This window comes from Pelodiscus sinensis, chromosome 1 (genome assembly GCF_052426305.1).
Source record: "Pelodiscus sinensis isolate ZL-2025 chromosome 1, ASM5242630v1, whole genome shotgun sequence".
NCBI classification, from domain to species: Eukaryota; Metazoa; Chordata; order Testudines; family Trionychidae; genus Pelodiscus; species Pelodiscus sinensis.
The window spans coordinates 352249116-352271534 of NC_143052.1; the positions used below are offsets into that span (position 1 = coordinate 352249116).

General features: G+C 52.0%; 2 protein-coding genes across 2 annotated transcripts; both read left to right on the top strand.

The window, feature by feature from the left end:
* Positions 1 to 3407: 3407 nt before the first annotated feature.
* On the top strand, positions 3408 to 4373 carry LOC106732478 (olfactory receptor 52P1-like). The gene has a single exon (XM_014576919.3). It carries the CDS (start codon positions 3435 to 3437, stop codon positions 4371 to 4373), a length of 939 nt encoding a protein of 312 aa, XP_014432405.2. The 5' UTR covers positions 3408 to 3434.
* A 14585-nt stretch (positions 4374 to 18958) lies between these two features.
* Positions 18959 to 19897, top strand: LOC102456083 (olfactory receptor 52N4-like). The gene has a single exon (XM_006112079.3). It carries the CDS (start codon positions 18959 to 18961, stop codon positions 19895 to 19897), a length of 939 nt encoding a protein of 312 aa, XP_006112141.3.
* The last annotated feature ends 2522 nt before the right edge of the window (positions 19898 to 22419 follow it).

Sequence of the window (22419 nt, forward strand, 5' to 3'; positions counted from 1 at the left end):
GGGGGCGGGGGATATGGCAGGATGGGTGGAATCCAGATCACAGTGGCATGGATTCCTGGAACAGAGCAGAATAGGGAATGCCCTAATGAACAGACCAGGGGTATGTCTAGACTACAAGCCTCTTTCGAAAGAGAGCGTCTAGACTGCAACCTCTTCTTTCGAAAAAGTGAGCCGCTTTTTCGAAAGAGAGCCCCCAGGCAGTCTGGATGCTCTCTTTCGAAAAAGCCCTGTGTGCATTCAAGAACGCCTTTTTTTCGAAAGAGCACTTTCGAAAAAAGGCGTTCTTCCTCGTGAAATGAGGAGTCCCGCCGTCAAAAGAAAAGCCGCGTTCTTTCGATTTAATTTCGAAAGAACACGGCTGTAGTCTAGAGGCAGGTGATGTTTTTTCGAAAAAAGGCTACTTTTTAAAAAAAAAACTCTGCAGTCTAGACACAGCCCGGAAGAGGCGAAATGAGGGTTCCTGGATCTGGTGGGTCTCCCATTCTGTAATGGAACCTGACCAGACTGTACCAGATTCTGTGTCAAACTGTCCCCCATCTAGACCTCCGCTCCTCCTGTGAGCAACCCCACTCCAGCCTTGGGGTCAGCAATTCCCCACATAGAAAAGCCACCTCAGGAAGTGATGTGTCTAGATTTCAACCAGAATGAGACACATTAAAGCATCATTTCAGGGAAGGGTTACTCATGCGGTCTCCTTTTATTCTCCACATCCAGTCTCCCTAGCGCCGGTTCTGTCCCTCTCTTATTCCCAGTACAGTCGGATCTGTTTCGGCATAGACAGGCAGTTCGGGCAGATCCTCCTTTCCCCCAGTGCAGGTAGACACTGAGTTTACCACCTAGTCTGAGGCGACATTTCTGTGAACTCTCACTATGGGTTCTGGCACCTAGTTTTGGTCCTCGGTGAGGGGGGTATCACAGTACCACAGGACTGTATCACTGTTTCCACAGGACTGTGCAGGGAGATGGCCATGTTCAAGGGGACAACACAGGTTTGTGTGTGCAAGGAGAGGCAGGCAGGCCTTTGAGCTGTGGGAACGGGCAGGGGCTACACAGAGCAGAAAATACTGGGTGTTGTGGTGGCGCACACAGTTAGGCGAGCAACACTGGGGGCTGTTGGGCAAGCACATGAGCACATGGACAAGCGTGCAGCAGAGTTGTGTTTCGGGACAGGCAGCTGGGTGTCCAGACAGGCAGTAGTTCTGGGGCTTGTTGGTGCAAGGAAAGAGGTCTACACAGAAAAGCTGGCAGTGCTGATGGATTGTGGGCCAGGGGGTAGGATGTCAACAGTGTGCCCTTGTAGCCAAGAAGGCTAATGGCATATCAGGATGCATTAAGAGGAGCATTGCCAGCAGAGCCAGAGATGTCATTATTCCCCTTTATTCGGCTTTGGTGAGGCCACATCTGGAGTATTGTGTCCAGTTCTGGGCCCCCCACTACAAAAAGGATGCGGACGCATTGGAGAGGGTCCAGCGGAGGGCAACCAAAATGATGAGGGGGCTGGAGCACATGACCTACGAGGAGAGGCTGAGGGACTTGGGTCTGTTTAGTCTGCAGAAGCGAAGAGTGAGGGGGGACTTGATAGCAGCCTTCAACTTCCTGAAGGGAGGTTCCAAAGAGGATGGAGAGAGGCTGTTCTCAGTAGTGACAGATGGCAGAACAAGGAGCAATGGGCTCAAGTTGTGGTGGAAGACATCCAGATTGGATATTAGGAAAAACTATTTTACTAGGAGGGTAGTGAAGCATTGGAATGGGTTACCTAGGGAAGTAGTGGAGTCTCCATCCCTAGAGGTGTTTAAGTCTCGGCTTGACAAAGCCCTGGCCGGGTTGATTTAGATGGGATTGGTCCTGCCTAGAGCAGAGGGCTGGACTTGACGACCTTCTGAGGTCTCTTCCAGTTCTATGATTCTATAAGGGGATGGTTGGATGAAATAACATGATCTTGGTAACTAATTGACCATTCATTACCAGTTGGAAATAGGTCAATGGAGGGATGATAGGAGTTGCTATAGGGAACTTTCTGGGTGTCTGGCTGGTGAGTCTTGCCCACATGCTCAGGGTTTAGCTGATCGCCATATTTGGGGTCAGGAAGGAATTTTCCTCCAGGGTAGATTGGCAGAGGCCCTGGAGGTTTTTCGCCTTCCTCTGTAGCATGGGGTACAGATCACAGCTGAAGGACTCTCTGCATGTTGTGGCCTTCAAAGTATTTGAAGGCTTCAATATCTGAGACATAGGTGAGAGGATTATTCTAAGAGGGGTGGGCGAGATTCTGTGGCCTGCACTGTGCAGGGGGTCAGACTAGATGATCATAATGGTCCCTTCTGACCTTAAAGTCTATGAGTCTATGTCCACCAGAAAGCTAGCTGTGATTGGGGGCACACAGGGGCTGTACAGGGACAGATGAGCAATTGGGGGCGCTTTGGGGGTGCAGAGTGACAGGTAAAAAGACAGGCAGGCAGCTCTGTTGGGTGACAGGGGACGGACTATGTGAGGTTACCTGTTGTGTTCCCTCCCTTTGGGGCATCTGTATAGGCCACTGTGGGCAGACAGGATACTGGGCTGGATGGGCCTTTGGTCTGACCCAGTCTGGCCGTTCTTACGTTCTTAATGTGTGAGTGTTGGTCCAAGGCCAGTGCGGGGACCTTTCCCGGCCCTGAGTGCATTTGGGCAGATCTCAGGGTCATTTTAGCCTGGGAAGCCACGGAATAGCAGCCCCGGTGTTGTGGAGTATTATGTACATCTCATCAGGCCTTACACCAGTGCCCGTTAGTCTCACGCCTCCCTCTCACTCTTCTCCTTAAATAAGGTAACACTCCCAGATTTTCCAACCTCTCTCTCTCCAAGCATTTCCCTCAGCCCGTGAATATTTTCGTAGCTCTTCCCTGAACCCCTCTAGTTCTGCAATATCCTGGGTGAGAAAAGTGCCAAGCTCTGCACAGAGGAGTCCACAGGAGGGTAAACCACTAACCCCTCTCACGACATGGCATTTTCCATATGAATTCCTTGTCCGCTCTTCATAGATACCAGTGTTTTGCGTCGTTTCTGTCTGTGCTCACACGGTGCGCCGGGTTTCCCATGATGCCCAGGTCCCTGTCCTGAGTCCATACAGTTCAACAACAACCTTGTGAGGTATTTGAGGAGTTCAAGCTTTTCCCTCCAATGGGCATAATACACATTGAAGTCACATGTAGGGGGGGTTGTTGGCCATGAGGCTGCCCGTTATCCTGGCTTGGTTAGTTCAGTCTGAGGCCTTCTCTGGTCTTGGCCCTGACCTAAATAATCAGATGGCATCTTTAAATGTTGCCCCCGACCTCTCTCCTCCCCTGCTAGAATGTTTACCCTACATTTAGTGATAAAGCGGGCAACCTCCTTTGCTGTTCTTCTGTTTCACAGGTGCCTTGAGCATTTCTGAGCTGGATCGACACGTCAACCACCACATGGCAGCTTTCAACCTCACCCCCTCTGAGTCTTCAACGTTCACTCTAATGGGCATTCCTGGCCTGGAAGATGCCCACACCTGGATTTCCATTCCATTGTCCATGTGCTATATTACCGGCCTCTTGGGAAATTTCCTGATTCTGTTTGTGGTAGGCAAAGAGCAGACCCTGCACAAGCCGATGTACCTGCTGCTCTGCATGCTGGCGCTCACCGACATTGGCGTGCCTACTTCCGTTGTGCCTAGGGCACTGTTTATATTTTGGTTTAATTTCAGAGCTATTACCCTGGGTGGCTGCCTCTCTCAGATATTCTTCCTTCACATGGTTTCTGTGATGCACTCAGCTGTCCTTGTGGCAATGGCCTTTGATCGCTACGTGGCCATATGTATCCCTCTGAGATACACCACCATCCTCACCAACGCACGAATAGCTATGCTAGGGCTAGTGGTTTTAATAAAAGCTGTTCTCTTCATTTTGCCCCTGCCCCTACTCCTGAGCAGGCTGCCGTTCTGTGCCAACCGCCTCATCCCCCACACATTCTGCGAGCACATAGCAGTGGCAAAGTTGTCATGTGGGGACACCACAGTGAACAGGGTTTACAGCTTGGTGATGGCTTTTGTAGTCACTGGGTTAGACCTGACACTCATCGCCCTGTCCTATGGTCTGATCCTCAAGGCCGTCCTCAGAATCTCCTCCAGGAAAGCCCACCAGAAAGCCCTCAACACCTGCACAGCCCACATCTGTGTGATGCTGACTTCTTATATTCTTGGGCTTTTCTCCACTCTCACACATCGGTTCGGTCAGGGCATCGCTCCCCACGTTCACATCATCTTGGCCAACCTCTATTTCCTGGTCCCTACCATGCTCAACCCCATCATTTATGGGGTCAAAACCAAAGAACTTCGGGATAAAGTGGGCCAATACATGTGCAGAAGGTGATCACCAGAGACCACTGAGTTTAAATATGGGTGACAAGAGGGGAAAGTATGTCTCCTCGGTAATCAAGGTTAGTCTGGTCTAGTTTGAGCATTTTTCAAGTTCACAGTCTGAGAACTTCCTTGCACCTTACTGTCTTATCACTCCACCACCAAATACTACGCTCTCCATTGCTGTCTTCTCTTCCTCTGACCATCACCTGATCTCTTTCAGTGTCTTTAGTCAGCTACCTCCACCACCACTCTGTCAATCGAAGTTTGGGACTTCAAGACCACCAGAAGATATTACAACTTTCTGAATCAAGGTCCACTAGTCCTTGAGTGAACAAGGTTCTTTGGCTTTGGGTGTCAGAAAGTGTTGCTTTCATCAAATAGATTTCACTAGGAGGGTGGTGAAGTAATGGGATAGGTTCCCTAGGGAAGTAGTAGAGTCTCTATCCCTAGAGGTGTTTAAGTCTCGGCTTGACAAAGTCCTGGCTGAGTTGATTTAGTTGGGATTGGTCCTACCTAGGGCAGGGGGCTGGACTTGACCTTCTGAGGTCTCTTCCAGTTCTATGGTTCTATGATTCTATGAAATAGATCCAGAAAGAAACGACAATGCTGAACTTCTATATTAAATGTACTGTGATCTAGTGAACAGAATTTACCTGCGTTTTCTATGTCCAATCCTTCAGAAGGTCTAGAGAATTACAAAAAAAAAATGTCCACTGGAAAGGGCTAATACCAAAAAGCTGCTGCAGGAATTGAAGATGTTCTACTAAATCATATCAGTGAAAGCTATGAAGCTGGGTGTTTGAGAAATGGAGTGTGTTATCCTGTATTTCAGAGGTGTGTGCCTCAAAAAACGATCAAGTCATTTGCATCCAGGCACCATGAATTGAGAAACTAGAACTTTACACAGATAAAGGTTAATTGGGAAGAACATTGTGCAAGGTCAAACTCTACCGGGTAGTTTCTGAGGATGAGAACAGGAGGGGTGTGTCTAGACTACAGGGTTTTGTCGACAAAACTATACCAGCGTCTACATACCGCTGAGTTCTCTTGACATAACGTCGACAGAACTCAGCACTTTTGTCGACGGCTGTAAACCTCATTCCACGAGGAATAACGCCTTCTGTCGACAGAGTTCTGTCAACAGAAGGCGTTATTGCATCTAAACTGTCCTTTGTGTCTACACTGCCATGTCGACAAAATGGCTTGCTTTGTCGACAGAACTGGATGTAGTCTAGATGCTCTTTGTCGACAGTATCTGTCGACAAAACTTCTGTCGATAACAGCCTGTAGTCTAGACATACCCGAGGAGAAGACTAACAACTCTTTCTCTCCACTCATCTGAGGAAGTGGGCTTTGCCCACAGGCCATGCAATCCAGGTGCAGAAATGTGGACATTTATGGGCACATGGCTGACGGGCTGGCCAAAAAAGGCCACCAGCCCTGCACCTGGGACCATGTGAAGGCAAAGGTAAAAACTCAGGCAAGGGCCTGTGATCACTGCTCCCCCTCAGGAGAGGCCCCACACTTCTGCCCCTCCTTTGAGGAGCTGGACCAAATCCTGGGTGATAGGAAACCCCAGTCTCCACTGGACCTGGCGGAGTCTCGCCTGAGAAAACACGTCCAGGAGCACTCGGAGCAGCAGCCAGAGGAAGAAGCGGGAAAGCAGCAGCTGCAGGAGGAGATGAGGATGCAGAGACAGCTGTCACCATCAGCCAGGAGCAGGAGGCCTTCCGACCCCAGGGAGGGAACATCAGATGAGTGCTGTGAGGTTGACACACACAGGACGGGGGAGGTGGGCGCACAGGCGATGGGGTGTGATCGTCACATGTCATGCTCGGCCTGGACAGTGTGCAGCTGGCTGTGCACATGCAGTGGCAGTGTGCAACACACGGATCCAGAAGCCAGTCCCGGAGCACACATGGGCTGCTGCTCACAGCCAGGGGAGGACCCCACACACGTCCGACCCCAGAGAGGGCCATCCTCCCCCTCTCCCCCGGCACTTCCTGAAGCAGGCTGGGCACCAGGACGCACGCAGGACCCCATACAGATCTACGAGTGTCACACATCGCACGCGGCCGTGCGTGCACGTGCGAGGCACCACCCGCTCCAGCAAACAGTGCTACCCCGTGCAGGCATGGGCAGGGGAGAAGGAGGCAGGGAGGGTCTGGCCGCTCCAGGCCTCTCTCCAACACCTGGGAACTCACTAGGGGTGGATACTTCCTTGGGTGGCTTGGCTGGGGGGGAGGGGCAGGATGGTCCCATTGGTACCTCGGGGGCCCCTGTGAGGCCAGGACTACTGGCCAGCCCACAGAACCTCAGCATCCCCTGTCCCGAGGACAGTTTCTCACGAGGGCATGCCCTCTGGGACAATGTGCGCACGCATGATGGACCGCCTCTCCCTCTTGTCCTCCATAGCCGGACCAGCTGTGCCAGAGGGTCGAGGTACATCAGCCCCGGTCCATGGCAGCCGCAGGCACTGGCATGTCTACCAGGAGCTGATGAGGACACACATCGCGGTCCTGGAGGAACTAAAGGAGACAATCGCAGAGAGGACGTGGGAAGAGGCTGTTTGGCATGACCACCTGTTGGATGAGCTCGTCCAGCAGTGGACAACCCTCTGTGCCACAATATGGGAGGTCATGGCCTTCCTGCTTCTGTCTCCGCTAGCCTCGCGCAGCGGCACGCAAAACTAAATGCGGCCCTCATGACCTGCCAGAAGTAGTTCCGGGTGCCCTTTTGGCAAGAGAGCGTCCTAGCAGTCTGGACACTCTCTTTCAAAAGAGCGGATCGCTTTTTCAATCCGCTTTTGTAGTCTGGTCGCTCTTTCGAACGAAGCTTTTTTGAAAAACTCTCTTTCGGAAAAGCTTCTTTCGAAAGAAGCTTGTAGTCTAGATGTACCCGAAGTCTCAAACTTGGGTTAAGGCTCCGAAACTGATACCTCAAGATTTGGGATTGGAAATATTTTGCTGTTGATTCTCAATTTAAAAATTAACTGACAATATGGCTTTGCCAGGTATTTGGTTTTTTTTTTCTTTATATAAGAATTAATAACGCTGTTCCTGTCAGTTAATTTCTTTGTTATCTCCAAAAAATCTCCACTGGAATTTTCAGGTGCCTAAATATCCTTTGGAATGGAATCCTGGTTTAAGCTGCCCATCTTCAACCCAAATCTGAAATGACACCCTGAGGAGAAAACAACCCATTTCTACATTGATTTCTGAAGGATAGACACAGTATGGAAATGTGATGCTTCCCCAATGCAGAGAGAAGATGAACTATGAGAACAGTTTGAGCTGCCAGATATAAATTCACAGGGTGTATGTCTAGACTACAGGCTTTTGTCGACAGAGGCTTTGTCAACAGATACTGTCGACAAAGCCTCTGTCGACAAAGAGCGTCTAGACTGCAGCCAGCTCTGTCGACAAAGTAAGCCGCTTTTTCGACAGTCTAGACTCTCTCTTGAAAAAAAGCACAGCGTGGATGCAACAGCGCCTTTTGTCGACAGAACTCTGTTGATAAAAGGCATTATTCCTCACAGAAAGAGGTGTACCGCCATCAACAAAACTGCTACATTCTGTTGACTTACTGTCGACAGAACTCGGCGGCAGTGTAGACGCCGGTATAGTTTTGTCGGCAAAAGTCCACTTTTGTCAACAAAACCCTGTAGTCTAGACACACCCAGGGTGGCAAGAAATATATCTACAGGGTGGCAATGAATTTCAGAGGCTAATTGACAAGACTATTACAACTGCATGGACTGTACGCAGACATGCGATGGTACAATTAATTGAAAATGGAATTTGGTACTGTGTGTAGTGGTGGCAATCCCACACAGTGTAAGTGGCAGAACATTTTGCACTAGACTGGACAATCTGCAAGACTCTGTTTCCTCCGACAATCTAATTCCCTGGAATCAGCAAAAAATGTTTTCATTCCCAGGAGAGGCTCTCGGGGGTCTATTATTTGCTCTTCCCATTGTGCACAGAGCTGGGGGAATTGTCTGGGAGTCTTGGCCAACCAGAGATCCCGCAGGGATTGCACAGGGGAAGTTATAAAGTTTGTTGTCCAGCATGTGGAGTGTCACATCTCTCAGACGCATGGAGAACTCTCAGGGCTCTGCCTTCTTGTCGCCTTAAGGAGGTTTCCTCTCTCTGATGAGCTGGATTTTGGTGAGTGGCCTGTTTCTGTGTTAAAGTGAGGGCTAAGGCCTCACAAAGGGTTCAAGTCAAGAACCATCTGATCAGGAATTCACCAGAATGACAATTTGAACTGTTTGCTGTTGTTAAAAACTGTTGGAACAGAGTCTGGGCACGGTGTATGAAGCACGCAGAAGGGTTTATTAACACACAACGCAGGAGGCGTGTCACTTCACTTATTAGGCTTGGTGAACACTGCCAGACAATAGGTTACAATGGATTATATAAGATGCTGATGGGTAGATGAAATGATGGGGGGGAAGATCCCGGACCCCCTGGATAGGTGCTAACCGTGAGGCAAAATAAAAGCAATAATCTAAAGGCTGCACAGTGTTTTGCGCCCATAGCTTACAGGATACTTTAAACAAAGCAGACATCAGTTGTCAGTTATGTATTAAGTGGCGATGTGTTCGTTGGCTTCAGGAAGGTATCTTTGCACGGATGTGATCCATTGGTGTTGCACCTGGAGATTAAAGCAGAGTCTGTAAGCATTTGTTCATAGTACTACTGAATGTGTTATATCCTTTCTCTCACCTGGGATCCTTAGCTCTATGATGACCTTCCTCCGATGGGCTAAGTGGGAGGAGGGTAACCTTCATACACTGTGTATTTGACATAGACACAGATGTTTTGTGTGCCTCTTCCAGACTTGAAATTTAGAATAGGAGTTCTTAAGAGAATATCATAGCCACTTCAGAAATTTTTACCCTACAAAAACACAATGTCCTGGCAATAGTTTAGAGAAATATTTACTTTTTAAGATAAAAAATGTGTCTCTTACCGTGTCCTTCTCTTTGTCGTAGTAGCTTCTTCTCATTTTGTTACACCCAGGTTTTATTCTTGCTTGCTCAAGTTTTGTTCTGCAACTTCTCTTCCCTCTTCGGTAGGGGTATGTCTACACTACCCTCCTAATTCGAACTAGGAGGGTAATGTAGGCATACCGCACTTGCAAATGAAGCCCGGGATTTGAATTTCCCGGGCTTCATTTGCATGAAGCCGGCCGGCCCCATTTTTAAATGCCGGCAGTTCGAACCCCGTGCCGCGCGGCTACACGCAGCACGGAGTAGCTAGTTCGGATTAGGCTTCCTAATCCGAACTAGCTGTACTCCTCATTCCACGAGGAGTACAACTAGTTCGGATTAGAAGCCTAATCTGAACTAGCTACTCCGTGCCGCGTGTAGCCGCGCGGCACGGGGTTCGAACTGCCGGCATTTAAAAATGGCGCCGGCTGGCTTCATGCAAATGAAGCCTGGGAAATTCAAATCCCGGGCTTCATTTGCAAGTGCGGTATGCCTACATTACCCTCCTAGTTCGAATTAGGAGGGTAGTGTAGACATACCCTAGGACACCCAAAACATCTGTGTTACCAGAGGGCTCATAACAAGGATGGGTCACACACTGGCCATGTTCTGCTCTCACATTCTGCCTTCACTGAGTCACTCTAGGTGGACATTGGTTTTCTTGAGTGTGAAATTGGGACTGTGATACCACCATATAAATAAACGACTGTCCGGATAGACACCAGCCTTTCCTGTCATTCCCTGGGGTCATCCCCTGGCCTCCACGGAGGGGTGAGCTCATTTGGACCAAAAAACAAAACTGACAGGGGAGTTACTCAAACATCAAAATCACAGACTTCAAAATTCTGATCAATTAGAAAAAACAGCACCCCGGCCCCCAGCATCTCTGCTACTGCAGAACATAAGCAGCACCAAAAGCAGTAAAAATAAATCCACGTGTTTGGCTTAGAGAAAACCAGGTAGTGTTGGGAATATCCCTGGGGATGTACCAGGAAAGTGCAGTGTGTGTGTTCACGTGGGGAGCGGCAGGCCAGCAGGCCGTGCAATCTCTGGATCACAGTGGTCTCTGGAACATGGCGAAATAGGCCTGGATCCTCCTGCCTAATGCACAGACCACAGCAGTATAAGGCAGCTTCCCGGGGCAGAGAGTGTCTCAAACTCTACAGAGGACTCTGACATGACCCCCCCCCCCATCTAGATCATTCCGCCTCCCATCAGCAGGCCAATGACAGCCGCATCACTGCATCAGCTATGGGAAGGCACCAGGAGGATGGTACGTCTGGGTTTCCAACAGGCTCCAAGATGTTAAAGTTTAGTTTTCATACCCTGTCTCCCTCCAGCCACGTCAGTTCCTCTCTGCTTCCCAACACTGGCTGAGATGACACCGGGGTTCCCTTCACCCCAGAAATGCCGGTCAGGCTCATCTCCCCAGGTTTCCCTGGTCCAGGCAGTCCCTGAGTTCAACCTAGTCAGAGGAGATATTTCGAAATATTTAAAGATGGTTAATTGCTATTTCGGGGGACTCCTGATATGCAGAATTAGCGCCGCTGTCTAGATGTAGCCTAAGTGAATAACTCAAGTCACTGGCTATAGGGCCTAGATAGAATCATAGAATCATAGAATAATAGGACTGGAAGGGACCTCAAGAGGCCATCGAGTCCAGCCCCCCGCCCTCAAGGCAGGACCAAGCTCCACCTACACCATCCCTGACAGATGTCTATCTAACCTGTTCTTAAATATCTCCAGAGAGGGAGATTCCACCACCTCCCTTGGCAATTTATTCCAATATTTGACCACCCTGACAGTTAGGAATTTTTTCCTAATGTCCAATCTAAACCTCCCCTGCTGCACTTTAAGCCCATTACTCCTTGTCCTGTCCTCAGAAACCAAGAGGAACAAATTTTCTCCTTCCTCCTTGTGACACCCTTTTAGATATTTGAAAACCGCTATCATGTCCCCCCTTAATCTTCTTTTTTCCAAACTAAACAAGCCCAGTTCATGAAGCCTGGCTTCATAGGTCATGTTCTCTAGACCTTTAATCATTCTTGTCGCTCTTCTCTGTACCCTTTCCAATTTCTCCACATCTTTCTTGAAATGTGGCGCCCAGAACTGGACACAGTACTCCAGCTGAGGCCTAACTAGTGCAGAGTAGAGCGGCAGAATGACTTCACGAGTTTTGCTTACAACACACCTGTTGATACAACCTAGAATCATAAATCATAAATAAAGCTGCCACAGGCACTGACAGGTGACTGAAGCAGAGAGCCATTGGGACCCAAATGTTAAACTGAGGATGCTCACGGACCATTTGTTAGCCAGCTGTTGGTCATTAGTGGCAAGGGTTCCACAAGATTTTTTTTAGGTCAAACTATTTTCCTCATATAAAATGTTCATCCACGCAGTTGCTTCTTCGAGTGATTGCTCATGTTCATTCAAATGAGGTGCACGCACGCTGCATGCACGGTTCCCAGAGCATTTTTTCCCCAGCGGTACCCGTCGGGCCGGCAGGTCGCCCCCTGGAGTGGCGCTGGTATAGCAGAGCATAAGTACCCTGCCGGCCCTCCCCCCTCCTCTCAATTCCTTCTTACCGCCCGTGACGGCGGTTGGAGCTGTTCTCTTGTGCTGATCCCAGTGTGTTTTCCTTGTCCGTTGGCAGTTTTCTGTTTGTATAGTTAGCTTAAGTAGTTGTTAACTAGTTGTTAAGTGAGTTGGATCTTGAATCCCCAACCCCGCCCCATAGGGGGACAGTGATGCCAGGCCCGCAGGGCTTTCAACCTTGTGCGGAGTGTGCTAAACCCATGCCCAAGGGGGACTCCCATGAACAGTGTCTGAAATGTTTGGGGGAAGCTCACCTGGCCACCACCTGCAAGATCTGCAAGGGGTTCAAGCCGCGAACCAAGAGGGAGAGAGACTCCTGTCTTAAGTTGCTCCTGATGGAGTTGGCGCTGAAGCTTGGGTCCCCCGGAGAAGCTTCAGTGCGCAATGCACTGGTGTCAGTGCGGGAATCACGGTCGGACCTTCCCTGCACTGAAGTATGGAAGAAGCCGGCACCGTGGCACCAGTGCCAGACCCCGGCACCGAAATGGGTGAAGGCCGCCAGCGGGAGATCACCTGAGCGCAGGGCCCAACGGGATGGCCGCAGATGAAGCCGCACTCTGGTACCCGTTAAGCCTCCAAAGGGGACTCAGAAGAAGAAGCAGGCCACGCACAGAGTGGGGAGCCCGGGTCTGTCCTGACCCGGCACCCGTCCACGCCGGAGGTCTTCAAGGCTGCTCAGGACCTGATTAAGCTTACAGCCTCGCCTCTTCCCCCCCTCCTTGGAGGGGTCATCAACTTCGGCTCCGGAAGCTTTGGGGGCACCTGTGGTCTCCTGGGACCCAGAGCCCCGGATGGCACCGGTAGAGTCGAGGGGCCGTCCGTTACTGCCGGCCGCGGTGGTATGAGGGCAGACTGTGCCGGTACTAGTACAGGTGGTACCGCTGGCTCTGTCTCCTGCCCGGCCTCCCCCGGAGGCTTCACTGTCAGCTGTAGGGGCCCCGGTTCTGTGGTCGTCTTCGCAGGAACCAGCCTTGTTGGCTCAGCAGGCGTCGTCCGTGCCGGTGCCGCAAGCCCTCCCACCGATGCAAGCTCCGCCGGTACTGTACTTGCTGGCCCCCCAGATACCGGTTCTTCCGGCATCGCAGGCATTGGCCTTGCTGGCACTGCAGGCACTGTGTGGCCCGGTGCCACAGCTTCCTCGCCCGCAGCCCTGCCCCATGCGGGGAAGCCAGAGTCGATGGCACAGTTCTGCCCTCGGGCGATTCAGGGTCAGCCCTCGCTGACACCTCTATGGTCAGCGTCAGAACTGTCCTCGGAATCTGAGGCAAAGTTGCTGCGATCGATGGGGTCCTCGCGGTTGTCGTCCCGGTACCGATCCCGTTCTCGGCACCGGGCAGCACTGCAAGGTTTTGAACAAACGTGGCCACCTCAGATCCAGCAGCCCTGGCCCTTTTGGACACCCTGGGCCTATCACCAGTGGCAGGGGTCGCTCCCGCCTTCAGGGTCGTTTAGTGCCTTGCAACAGAGGTCCACGCCCTCGACCGCCCTGTCCAGAGCTCCGCCTTCACCTAAAGGGGCTAGCCCCAAGGGGCACTTGGACCTGGGCTAGTGGGGGACAGGGACCCAGCAACAGCCTGGAGTACCGCAGCAACCAGCCCCGGCTCAGGAGGTGGTGAAGCAGCCGACCCTGAGTCGCGAGTTGACAGCTTCATCATGCCCAGACGAGGCCTTGGCTGACCCGGCCCCAGCTATGCCGGCCATCGACGCTAGATCCCAACGGGAGCTGCTGCGCCGGCTTCCTGCAAATCTTGGGGTACCGGTGGAGCGGGTGACCAAGGAGCCAGATCCAATGGTGGACGTACTAACGGATGATTCTCCGGCGAAATTGGCACTGCCACTAAACAAGACAGTGGCAAAATCACCAACACATTGTGGCAGACACCGGCGTCTATCTCCCTAACTCTCAAGGGGGTAGAAAGGAGATACTATGTCCCACAGTCGGGGCATGAGCACCTATATTCACACCCTGCACCGGGATCTATGGTGGTCCAGGCGGCCGCCCAAAAGGAGGGGCAGGGGCAGGCGGGCCCATCCCCTAAGGTGAAAGACCCTGAGCGCATGGACCTGATGGGGCGCAAGGTCTATGCAACAGGGGGGTGAAACTGCATATCGCCAACCAGCAAGCCATGCTCAGTCGCTATGCCTACAACACCTGGCAGGCAATGGACAGGTTCCGTGACAGATTGCCCCCAAAGGACAGACAGGAGTTCTCCACCCTGACCACAGAGGGCAGAACGATTGCGCGCACCACCCTGCAGCGTCCCTGGATGCGGTTGATTCCGTGGCCAAGACGATGGCATCGAGCGTGGTGATGCGGCACAATGCTTGGCTGCAGGTCTCGGGGATCCCACTGGACTTGCAGGCCACAATCCAAGACCCGCCATTCGATGGGAAGGCCCTATTCGCTGAGAGCACCGACTCCAGGCTCCTCAGCTTGAAGACACCAGGTCAACCCTATGGTCGTTGGGTATCCATACGCCGGCTCCCCAACGCAGGCAGTTGCTAAATCGGCAACCGCATAGGGCCCCACCGCAAGCCACGCACCCTATTGGCGGCAGAGACCATGTGGTCCGTCTGCGGCCTTCACCCAAGGGCAGAGCCTGGGGGCTCACAACCGGCGCCGCCGGCCACAGCAGAAGGCAAGCAGCGTCCCCACTCAGCCACCTCCATCTCTACCCAAGCAGCAGTTTTGAGGGTGCGCTTGGGGACCACATACCGTTGCCAGTTATCTCCGCCCCGTTTGGAGACAGACTGTCCCACTTTGCCCAGGCCTGGTCAGGTATCACCTTGGACAAATGGGTGCGGGACATAGTGTCTCGGGGGTACTCCATCCCCGTCCTGGGACCCTTCCCTTCTCTCCCCCCTTCCCTCTTCAGGGACCCCTCTCACGAGGCCTCCTTGCACAGGAGGTCCTCGCGCTTCTAGAAAAGGGGGTAGTGGAAAGGGTCCCTCCCCATCGGGAGGGCAAGGGGTTCTATTCCTGTTACTTTATTATCCCGAAGCCAAAGGGAGGCCTTTGGCCCATCCTAGATCTCAGGGCCCTCAACAAGCATGTAAGAAGGGAAAAGTTTCAGCTAGTAACCCTGACCTCAATCATTCCGGTATTGGACAAGGGCGATTAGTATGCAGCCCTCGATCTGAAGGATGCCTATTTTCATGTTGCGATTCGGATGAGCCACAGGAGGTTTCTCCCGTTTGTAGTATCCCACCAGCACTTCCAGTTGACGGTTCTCCCCTTTGGGCTGTCAACAGCCCCCAGGGTGTTTACGAAGTGTATGGCGGTGGTAGCGGCCTACCTCCGGCGCATGCGAGTCCAGGTCTTTCCGTATTTGGATGACTGATTCAGAGGTCGCTCAAGGGACCAGGTACTCACGCACATAGGTTTGGCGCGATCTCTTTTCAACAAACTGGGTCTGGTAGTGAACGAGGAGAAGTTGACCCTTACCCCCACTCAGAATATAGAGTTCGTGGGGGCAGCTCTATGTGCCAAGATGGGGCGCCTGCACCTATGTAGTCAGACATGCCAGGCTGAGGCTCAGACCGCTGCAGGCATGGTTGGTGGGTGCGTTCAACCAGGCCAGGAACAGCTGGGACCGGATTCTCACCCTATCACAGGGAGTCATGGCCTTGCTCCGCTGGTGGACATTGGAGAGCGAGGTGTGTTTGGGAGTTCCCTACCATACGGGACTGCCGTCGGCGCAGCTCATCACAGATGCCTACGACGACAGTTGGGGGGCGCACCTACAGGACCGCAGGACAAAAGGTCTGTGGACCCCCCCAGGGGTTGCACATAAATTTTCGGGAACTGAGGGCGGCCAGGAGGGCCTGCGAAGTCTTCCTGACCATGCTCTCGGGGAACCTAGTGTCAGTGCTGCTGGACAATACCACAGCGGTTTTTTACATAAACAAACAGGGTGGAGCCCGATTGTCCCCGCTGTGCCAGGAGGCAGCTCTCCTGTGGGAATTCTGCATAGCCCACCGCATCCAATTACAGGCGGCATACTTGCCAGGGTGCGCAAATACGTGCTACCGAGGGGAACAAGCAATGTCTCCAGTACTTCTCCCTCCTGGGCGTAGGAGCAGGCTTGAGAGGGGAGCCCTGACTTCAACGTGGCCTCGGGCGTTGTCTTATGCGTTTCCCCCATTCCTATTAGTTCCCAAGGTGCTTACCAGGATCATGTGGTTCACGTCACGGGTAATCCTGATACCCCGGATTGGCCCAGACAGTTTTGGTATCCCATCCTGTGGGAAAAGGTGGTGGCCTGCCGCTGACCCCGGACCTAGTTACCCAGGACAGGGGCAGGGGTATCCTGTATCACTCGGATGTGCAGTCCCTACACCTGACCGCGTGGCTTATCCGTGGCTGAAGCCCTCTGAGAGGGCTTGCTCTACGGGGGTGCAGGAGATTCTCCCGGGCAGCCGGAAGCCGGCCACCAGGCGGTTGTACGCCGCCAAATGGCAGTGTTTCTCGGCCTGGGCTCAGAGCAGTGGTATGTGCCCCTCCCGGACTCCTGTCCCGGTGGTCTTGGATTACCTACTTGGGTTGCGACAGGCGGGCCTGTCAACTCGGTCTGTACGGGAGCATCTGGCATCCCTGACGGTGTTTCATGAGGGTTCGGGGGGCAGGTCTCTGTTCTCTGACCCCCTGGTGAAAAGTTTCCTGAAGGGCCTAGATAAGCTGTTTCCCCATGTAAGGGCCCCGGGGCCACAGTGGGACCTTAACCTGGTGTTGAATAAAGTCTTGGGTCCCCCCTTCGAGCCACTAGCATCCTGCCCTCTGAAGTTCCTGTCTCTGAAGGTGGCTTTTATAGTCGCCATTACGTCAGCCCGCTGGGTGTCTGAATTGCGCGCCGTGACGGTGGAGCCCCCGTACTTAGTATTCTCGGCAGACTGGGTTCGTCTGCATCCCCACCCTGCGTTCCTCCCCAAGGTGGTGTCAACCTTTCATATGTCGTAAGACATATACCTCCTGGTTTTCTTTTCCAAGCCCCACAGCTCCCCTAAGGAGCGGGCTTTGGACTCCCTTGACGTGAAAAGGGCTCTGGCATTTTACATAGATAGAACTAGGCCGTTTCGCAAGACTTCTCAGTTGCTTATTAGAACATAAGAACATAAGAACCCAAGAGTTTATTGCCTATGTGGATTGGATGAAAGGGATGCCGGTTTCAGCCCAACGGCTGTCAGGGTGGATATCCTCCTGCATTCGGGAGTGCTATGCTCTCGCGCATAAGGAGCCAACTTGTGTGCCGGCACATTCCACCAGGGCTCACGCTTCATCCGTAGCCTTTGGGGCCCACGTTCCGATCCTTGAGATCTGTAGGGCGCTACAGGGTCCTCAGCCCATATGTTTACAGAGCATTATGTGCTCATGCAGCAGGCGCAGGAGGACTCTGCGGTGGGTGTGGCTGTGTTGGGTTCTCTCCTGTGAACAAACAAAGGGACGTGGTTGAGTGGTACACAGCGTGTCGTGTACCTGCTGCTGTATCTATATGTTGAGTTGTTTATGTGTTGTGTTCTGTCCCAGTTCTGCATTAAAGTTCTTGTTGCACTGGCTCTCAGTGTGAGGGTTCTGTTGGATGACTCCGAGCCCGCCTCTGGAGTACGGGCAGCTTGGTAGTCACCTCGTTTGAATGGACATGAGCAATCACTCGAAGAAGAAAACAGGGTTATTTACCTGTAACTGTTGTTCTTCGAGATGTGTTGCTCATGTCCATTCGATTTCCCCCCTGCCTCCCCTGCGTCGGAGTTTCCGGCAAGAAGGAACTGAGGAGGGGGAGGGCCGGCAGGGTACTTATGCTCTGCTATAGCGGCGCCACTCCAGGGGACGACCTGCTGCCCCGATGGGTACTGCTGGGGAAAAAATGCTCCGGGAACCGTGCACGTGGTGCGCATGCACCTCGTTTGAATGGACATGAGCAAAACATCTCGAAGCACAACAGTGACAGGTAAGTAACCCTGTTTTCTCATGGGATTCCTCAGCTGGTGTAACTTTTCCAGGACTCCACTTTCCTATGAAAATTTCTCCCCCACAGGGCTAAAATCACTAAGATCACGAATGGGAAAAAAAAATTTCAGCAGCTGCAGGGAGAATCTTGTAGAGAAAATGCCTCCGTCTCTTGGGGATACGTTCAGAGATTCCGAAGTCAGAAGGTGTCCCGAAATAGCCGTGCAGCGTCGACACACCCTAGAAAGCACTTCTTTGTTATCTATTTTGTGTTTCCCACAGATCGGTTTAATTGAATGTGTTTTTGACCTTGAGGTGAGACAGGGAGAACACAATCCCGAACGACTCTCTCCCACTCAGAGTTTTCTAGACTTGTCCCATGCCCTGTCTCATTCATCTACTTCATAAGGTAACAATCCCAGACCTAGTCCACATGAGAACAGAGTCCCTGTTCATTCTTGCTGTAATTCTGCAACAACCAGCGAGACAGGAGTGCTCAGTACTGCAAAGGGAAGTCCTGAGGAGGGTGAAATATGGACTGACTGATAATAACAGCATACTATGTTCCATATGATTCCCCATCCCACTTCTGGATCCCAACATTTTACGCAGTTTCTCTCAACTTACACTATGAGTAGGGCTTCATCATGTTCAGGTAACAAGGTCAGTGCCTCGAGTTCAAACATTTATATTAGAACTTTTTTGAGTTCAAGTTTTTTCCACCTTCAATTGGCAGGCACGTTGCACTTATTGACATCAAAGTTCATCTACGAAGAGGCTCCCAAATATGTGGTTTTGGTAACTCCCTGTGCGGACTTCTCTAGACTTGGCGAGGATCTAAATAACCTTGTGCCATCCACAAACGCTGCCACCTTTCTAGATTGTGAATAACTATAAAATATTTACTGTATAAATATTTACTATAATATTTACTGATCAAGGGTGTAACCCCCTCTCCCCCTCCATTGAGTATGTAACCTTCCGCCCCACTTAGTAGACTTCTCTTTTCACAGGCACTTTAACCATTTCTGAGACCAACTGACTCATCGGCTACATCATGTCAACTTTCAACCTCACCACCGCTGGCTCTTCAACGTTCATTCTGACGGGCATCCCTGGCCTCGAAGCTGCCCATGCCTGGATTGCCATCCCTTTTGCTACAGTCTACATTACCAGCCTACTGGGAAATTTCACGGTTCTCTTTGTTATAGCAAAAGAGCAGACGTTGCACAAGCCGATGTACCTGCTGCTCTGCATGTTGGCGCTCACAGATATCGGCATGCCTACCTCCGTGGTGCCAAAGGCCCTGTGCATATTTTGGTTTAATTTGAGAGACATTACTATTGGTGGCTGCCTCATGCAAGCATTCTCCCTTCATGTACTTGCTATTATTCACTCAGGTGTGCTCATGACGATGGCCATCGATCGCTACGTCGCCATATGCAACCCTCTGAGATACACCACCATCCTCACCAATGCACGAATAGCAAAGCTAGGGCTAGCGGGTTTGACAAGAGGCATTCTCGTCTTTCTGCCTCTACTCCTGCTCCTGAGCAGGCTGCCGTTCTGTGACAACCACATTATTCCCCACACGTACTGTGAGCACATAGCTATAGCAAAGCTCTCCTGTGGGGACACCACAGGCTACAAGATGTACAGCTTGATTATAGTTTTTGTGGTCATGGGGTTTGACCTGACGCTTATCGTCCTGTCCTATGGTCTGATTATTAGGGCCATCCTCAGAATCTCATCCAAGGAGTCTCACCAGAAAGCCCTCAGCACCTGCACAGCCCACATGTGGGTCATGTTGACATCTTATGGTTCCGTCCTCTTCTCCAACCTCACACACCGGTTCGGTCAAGGCATTGCTCCCCACGTTCACATCATCTTGGCCAACCTCTACGTTCTCCTTCCCCCCATGCTCAACCCCATCATTTACGGGGTCAAAACCAAAGAGCTTCGTGACAAAATGGGCCAATACACCTGCAGAATGTGATTGTTGTGGCCACAGACTTTAATCCTGTGTGACAAGGGAAGGTAAATATATCTCATTAATGAAGAGTCTGGAAGAGCTCAGCCTTATGTATGTTCACAGTCACAGAAGTTCCTCTCACCTAACATCTCATTACTCCATCACCAACCACAGTTTTCCGTTCCGGAGTACCCTCTCTTGACCATCACCTTTAACGTCATGTGTAGGGCCCCAGCCCCCGTGCATCCTGTCACTCACTCCTGTTTTCCCTGATTTTCAGACCACAAGAAGATCCTACAGCTTTCTGAGCTAAGCTTGCTTTCTATTAGAGAAGCTTTAGTTGGTCCAGCAAATAAAGAATATTTCTATCAGAATAGCCAAAGCAAATAAAGAAACTAGAATGCTGATGTTCTTAATCGTATCGACAGTCATCAGGTAAGCAACATTTCCCCGACTTTTCTATATCCAGCCCTTCAGGGAGCCTAACTGGTTAACCAAATCTAGAATTTGGATCCTGCTTATACAGAAATGCTGCTGAAGGAATTGAGGACATTCTACGAGAGTGGGTTGGTGACAGTTATGATGCTTTTTGATTACTGGACTGCTGAGTAAAACAACTTCACTTGAGAGTTAAAAAACTTCCCGCTTTGCACAGCTGATTTTGGAGTTACTTCACAGCTGGAAATTTCCAAGTGCACCCTAATGTTGTCCATTATTGAAGAGTTCAAAATGCTAAGATTTCGAACTGTGGGGGGAAGAGGAAGCGGTCCAGGCCCTGCACACCTGGCGCAGGAACGCCAACATCTACAGCCGCATGGCTCACGGTCTGTCCGATAAAGGGCACAACCCCAGGACATTGCAACAGATCCGGGCAAAAGTCAAAGAGCTTCGGCAGGGATACGTGAAGGCCCGAGAGCACAGCTCGGCTTCAGGTGCAGAGCTCGGCTTCAGGTGCAACCCCAGTGCACTGCGCCTATTATCATGAACTGGACCGCATCCTGGGAGGCCAGGAGCCTATGTCTGCACCGGTGCTCGTGCAGACAGGGTTGCACACACTGGTGCAGCAGAGCCGGCAGGAGGTCCCCAGGGAAGATGTGGAGGAGAAGCAGACGGAGGAAACCCTGATCCTGACTATGCAGCCTGTCCTGGAGACCCAGGAAGCCTCGCAGGCATCCTCCGACGCTGGAGAAGGAACATCAGGTGAGTGCAGTCAGGGTCACAGACACAGGACAGGGGAGGTGGGAGCAGAGAGGATGCAGAGCAATGTTCACATCTTGATCCTCCTGGACAGCTTGCATCTCTGTGCATGTACAAGCAGGCGGGCAGGTGGTGGGTATGTAGGTGGGGGCCATGGGAGACCCAAGGTGCAGCAGGCCCCTGTCCTACTGTGCCTGCACACTGATCTGGCCTGGACAGCCACAGTGGAGGGAGGGAGGATCTAGCGGGTGGAGGTGGACATTGTCCTAGCCACAACGGGTCCCCTGTGCAGCCGAGGCAGCTGGCAAGGCCAGACATGGCCTACCAGTAACAACATTCCCATCCCTTGTTGTATGGACTTGTGTGTGAATTGCTAACACTGATCGGTTCTCCCTCTTCTTCTCCTAAAGCGGCATGTGGAGGCCATGGAGAAAATGGAGAGGACCGTGGCCAAAATGCAAGAGACCATGGCTGAAAGAGTGAGGGAGGAGGCTCGGTGGCATACTCGCCTGCTGCAGGACTTCCTCCCAGAGTGGAGCAGTATGTGTGCCACCGTCCGGGAGTCCCTGGCTGTGCCATGTTCTCTCCCCCTGGGGACTCCTCCTGCCCATCCAGCTCCAGCGCCCTCTGGAGTCCTCCCCCTCAGCCCCCCCTTCTTCTCCCTCTGCCCCTGCCACCCCTTCCTCTCCCTCAGCCCCTGCCACCCCTCCAGCCCTGCCCCTCCCCCCCTACTAGGACAGAGTCATTGTCAGCCCCCACTCGAGCCCGAGGACAGCTGGGTCCACGGACCAGGGGTGGCAAAGCCTTGCGGCCCAGGAGAGGCCACCATTACCCTTAAGGTGTCTGCCCTCCCTCCCTCCCTCCCTCCAGGTTGAAATCCCCCCTCCTACCACAGTTATAAACACAGGTTATTAGTTAAAAAAGAACTTTATTTTTCACTGTTGTTGAACAATTCTATTTTGTATTACAGATCTAATTTCTTACGTTACTCCTTGATAAACATATTTTTACTGTTTAACATGGTGTGTGTGCCTTAACTGTTCAGAGGCTGATGCAGGGATGGATTGTGGGAGGGAAGGTTTTGTGATGGGAGGGAAGGCCCACAGACCCCATTGGGGATACCTTGGGGAGTCATAGGGCTCCAGCTGAGAAGTGCTCACGCAGAGCCTCCCGGATGCGAACCCCCGCCTGATGGGCTTGGCGAACGGCAGCTGTCCGAGCCTGCGCAAACCACCTGCCCTCCACTTCAGCCATTGGCCCCCAACCTGGGAGGAAGGCCTCCCCTTTGCTCTCCACCAGGTTGTGGAGGATGCAACATGCTGCCACCACCTCTGGGATATTGTGTTCCC